Source organism: Corticium candelabrum, chromosome 1, assembly GCF_963422355.1.
Source record: "Corticium candelabrum chromosome 1, ooCorCand1.1, whole genome shotgun sequence".
Classification (NCBI taxonomy): domain Eukaryota; kingdom Metazoa; phylum Porifera; class Homoscleromorpha; order Homosclerophorida; family Plakinidae; genus Corticium; species Corticium candelabrum.
The window spans coordinates 2,118,796-2,123,795 of record NC_085085.1 but is presented as its reverse complement, the minus strand read 5'-3'; the positions used below and the strand labels follow the sequence as shown (position 1 = coordinate 2,123,795).

Here is a 5,000-nt window from a genome sequence, read left to right as displayed (position 1 = left end):
GGGAGTAAAGGTAATGCTGGCAAGATAGGTCCACAAGGTCCACAAGGTCTACAAGGCATGAGAGGAGAAGGAAGGAAGGAAAGGAGAAAAAGGAGCAGCTGTGACACTCAATTGGAAACAGTGTGTGTGGAATAGAGACGATGGGAAGGACAGTGGTCTGATTCAGATTATTCCATAATGTTTTGTGATTGCAACAACCAGTGTGTGACTTGCTTATTCATTTTCATTTGTTCAACAGAAATGTAATTTTAATAAACAAGACAGCAATTCAGCTCTACACATTGCTTATGCAGGAACTTTATATGTTTACTGTTCCAGTGGTCCTTGCTGTTCTTGATGGTATTTTACATTCAACAGTAACGAGTGCAGTGGACCTATGACTATAAAGGGAATTGTGTATGGTCATCCAGCTAATAATCACCGTCATCGTCACAGCCAGCTTGAGGGATACTGTGAGAACGTTCCAGCAGGTCAAGTCACAATTGGATTCAACATTGGAAACTGTAACAAATGGAAATCAACAACGTATGATGGCCATACAGGATGGAAATCAGTATCTCGCATTATGATTGCAGAAGTTCCTCCATCACAAAAGTGACTGAATTAGAGAGGAATTAGAACTTGTGTTCAGTAACTGTATTGTTTGCAGTACGTGCAGTACGAGGTAGCTGAAGTAGGAGGTTGGATGGTGTGCATGCATGTCTCTCTTTGCCGTATGTGAATGTCTGTATGATCATAATTCAACGTCTAGTTGCCAACTAGCAACCCTTACCGTGCGTGAACGTTATAAATTAAAACAATCGATTTTCGAGAGGTATAGTCTATCCAAACTTGCTTGCAAAGTGTGAGCAGACGCCAAGAGTGAGAGTTCGGGCTCTTTCAGTCCAACAGAATATCCGGGCTATTTGAATAATAACCCGTATTATTGGACTGTACGTACTAGAACACAGGAATTAGATTCTGCTAGGCTAGAGTCTAGACGTATGTCGACAGCGACGGAACACCTGGCTAGAAAACAGTTAGATGCAGTTAAACAAGAATCTGGTAGAGAAATAGGCTGCAGCAGTTTTCGTATTGAACGAGGTATTCACCCACGTGACGGTCTTTATCCGGGTGTTTCATCACCACGTATGCCTACTACTGAGGATGTCATGGTCGTTCTCCGTCTCACAACGATCAGAAGTCGTCTTGAGATTAAAATCTTACGTTACAAGATGCTCGCCGATATCAGAATGGAAATATGAACGAATTACCAGCGTCTTCACGTTGCGCTTCTTTGTCGTCGCTCTCCTCGCCGTTTGTCTTTTTGCTGTGTATTTCAACGCGTTTCGGATGCCTTTAATTGAATGGCCGGCAAACGGAGATGTCGATTTCGACCCTAGAACGCGTGGCAAAGCATCAAAGAGTGTTCGACAGGATTGGTCACGTGGTATTGTTATTGATGCCGGGAGTAGTGGGTCGCGTGCCTATCTGTACCGCTGGCTCCAGCATTCCGGGAATCCAGAAGAATTACTGAGAATTGAGCAGATGAAAGATGGCAATGGAAGAGGGATGGTGAAAAAGCAAGAACCAGGTCACTATCAAGCTTGAATATAAATTTATAGAATAAGTTATTTTTATTTATTTTTTATTTTTCTATTTTTTATTTATTTATTTTTTTATTTTTTTTATTTTTAATTTTTTTTTTTTTTCATTTTCACATTTTATTTTTTATTTTCATATTTTTTTATTTTCATATTTTTTATTTTTATATTTTTTATTTCTATAGTTTTTTATCTATTGTATATTATTTATTTATTTATTTTTTATTTTTATAGATTTTTTATTATTTATTTTCTATTTTTATAGTTTTTTATTTTATATTGTTTATTTATTTATTTATTATTTTATTTATTTTTTTATTTTTCTATTTTTTATTTTTTTATTTTCTATTTTGATAAGACGGCAAATGTGTGAGAATTGCAATCTTCTATTGCAGTAGATTTTTAATTAATAGAAAATGCATGGTAATTTGACCATGCGGCTGATATCAAGAAGCCTATTTTTCCAAGGGAGGTTCATATCTGTGTTGATGATCACACACACACACACACACACACACACACACACACACACACACACACACACACACACACACTACTTGCATGCATGTGTGTATCATCAATATTGATTTGTACTATGTATAGGAATCTCTTCATTTGTGGACGATCCTCAGAAAGCATTTGATTCACTGCGGCCACTACTTGATTTTGCTGCTACAAATATTCCGGAGTCGAGCCATCGAGATACTCAGCTCTTTGTCTTGGCAACTGCTGGTCTTAGACTTCTACCTCAGGAAAAGCAGGACAGGCTGTTGCAGACGTTGCGGTTGAATATCAGAAGCAATTATGTGTTTCATTTGCCTGACACTCACGTGGAGGTTTTGTCTGGCAGAATGGAAGGTAGAATGTCATACACACGTACGCACGCACGCGCGCGCACACACACACACACACACACACACACACATGACACACACAAGGTTTCTTGTTTTATTTCTGTCTGGTTTTGGACAGGAATCTATGGCTGGATTGCTGTGAACTATGTTCTGGGTAGATTTGATCATTCTCGCACAACTTTTAGCAGCAGCAGTCCCGTTCCACAACAGTCAACTGTGGGAGCATTAGATCTGGGAGGAGCTTCGGCACAGATCACATTTGAAGTCGATGACAAAGTAACAATAGAACATTTGTCTATCATATCGGTTTGTTTGCATACTTCTTTGTTTATTTTCTGTTTTTATTTAATTAATTAATTATTTTCAGATTGTTTTCTTTGTTTACTTGTTAGTGTGTGTGTCTCTCTGTCTCTTTGTCTTTTGTTTGTTTGTTTGTTTGTTTGTTTGCGTGTGGCAGTTGATTCTCTGGATTTTATATATTGATCTATTCATTGGTTAACATGCCAATATGGTTACACTTTTTTCAATACATTGCTTTGTCTAATTGTTCTTGACACGTAATGACAACGTTACCAGAGACTGTTGAGCTGTTTTCCTAGCTACTGTATTGCCACGCATTTAGCTGCATGCTGGCTTGATGAGCTGAGGATTACCAGGGTGTCCATATAGTCTGGGGTATCCCGGCATGCCGGAAAAAGAGAGGTGATTTGACCAACCTCCATATAGACTAGACCCACAGTTATATGCTGCATCCGTTCTTAGACATTGATTGAACTAACATTTAAATTAACTGTTCATCTGCTAGAAGGCATCTCATCACTGATGAGACACTCCACATTTCCTGGCGACTTTCATTTTGTTTCCACCGGGCTTGTCGTACTCGTACGACTTTCTGCCACACTGCAAAGATCCATTCTCGATACTTCTCTCTCTTCTAGCTGGGCTTCGGGAGAAGCTGCACTCTCTAGTAGGTCAACGTCTGCCATCGAATCGAATTACAGTGCATGTGCAGTAGAATTACCACACATGTGTAGTAGTACCGGCACTCCCTTGCGCTATACCGGCATGCTGGTATCGTTACCAGAGACCGACAAGCAAGTTTCTGTTAATCCCAGCTTACACCGGCATGCAGCTAAACGTTCAGATATACAGTACACCGACAGTGTTTTATCTTGTTCTAGACGTCGATTCTTCCATCCAATACAGCGATCATCAACCTTGGCTGCGATTCTCACAGCACGATACATTCCCATCGGCTCTATGTGACGACTCTCCTCAGCTACGGCTCCAACGAGGCTCTCTCTAGATATCACAACTTTCTTCTCGATACGCGTCACACGTCCACGAATGCATCACTGTCTATAGTCACTGATCCTTGTCTTCCTCTCAACAGACGAGAAGTTGTGACTGTGAAAGAGAGAAACGTTCAGTTGTCGTTGATTGGGATTGGAAATTTTACGGATTGTCGTCGGATGTTGAGGAATGTTATTGACAAGGCGTTGCCTTGTGGTAAGGTACCTTGTGTGAGTGATGGGGTTGCTTCACAGCCACCAGTTGGTCAGCAGAGTGACTTCTTTGGAGTCGGGGAGTATTGGTTTACGACAGACATGGCAGGATTGAGTGGTTTATATGATGCGCGGAAGTTTGAAAGAGTAGCAATGGTGAGCAAGACAGACCATGTGTAGTACATTGTGGTTGTATTTTAGTTGTTTGTTTATCTATTTGTCTGTCTGTCTGTCTATCTGTCTGTATGTATGTATGTTTGTATGTATGTATGTATATCTGTCTGTCTATCTGTCTGTTTATCTGGTTGTCTGTCTGTTTGTCTGTCTGTCTGTCTGTATGTATGTATGTATGTATGTCTTTTTCATATATTTTCATAAATAAATTATATTACAACCAAAACTATTTCAAGTGTTTCAGAGACCCAATAGGGTGAGTACACGTAACAAACTAATGTATGCAAAACTATAGATTGTTAGAACTTGTAGATAAAAAAGCGTGATAGTTTCCTTGCAATAGTTTTAGCATTGCAACATTGTAGCGCTGTTGAGAATCGTTTTCTCCAGTAACACATGAATTCTTTAGCATTCTTATTCCCATCATCATCCGTCGACCTGGTTGATAATTCCTGTAGGTATCTGGTGGCCCGTTCTCCCCAATGGCTGGCTGTCTGTCTGTCTGCTTGTCTGTCTCTCTACTGAATCTTTTATTTGTAGGCTTACTGTCACACAAGATGGTCACAACTGGAACGTCACTTCAAGTCCAAGCTTTACCCAAAACATGCAGGATGGGATCGTTTGAGGTAATACAGTGCTGTGACATTAACTATACTGTGAGCCATAGGAATCTAGGCTTTTAGTCTTGATCATTATACTTACAATTCATCAGCCGATAACCATGAACTATGTCAAAGGCAATTCTTGGATCTTACTAATAGTTTTGTTCACATGATGCATAGATACATAGATACATACATACATACATACATTTTTTGGTTTGTACGTACGTACGTACAAGAGCCCCTATACTAAGGCCCAGGTTTGATACTGCAATGACTAAA

At 39.6% G+C, this 5,000-nt stretch overlaps 1 protein-coding gene across 1 annotated transcript in view; it reads left to right on the top strand.

Moving 5' to 3' along the window:
* The first annotated feature begins 1,130 nt into the window (after positions 1–1,130).
* LOC134182648 (ectonucleoside triphosphate diphosphohydrolase 7-like) overlaps positions 1,131–5,000 on the top strand; it is a 5,564-nt gene continuing 1,694 nt past the window's right edge. Inside the window, exons 1-5 of the mRNA XM_062650085.1 lie at positions 1,131–1,573; positions 2,187–2,441; positions 2,556–2,713; positions 3,619–4,098; positions 4,657–4,742. Coding sequence (XP_062506069.1) covers positions 1,147–1,573; positions 2,187–2,441; positions 2,556–2,713; positions 3,619–4,098; positions 4,657–4,742 — 1,406 coding nt within the window. The 5' untranslated portion in view covers positions 1,131–1,146. The remainder of the gene's footprint in view (positions 1,574–2,186; positions 2,442–2,555; positions 2,714–3,618; positions 4,099–4,656; positions 4,743–5,000) is intronic.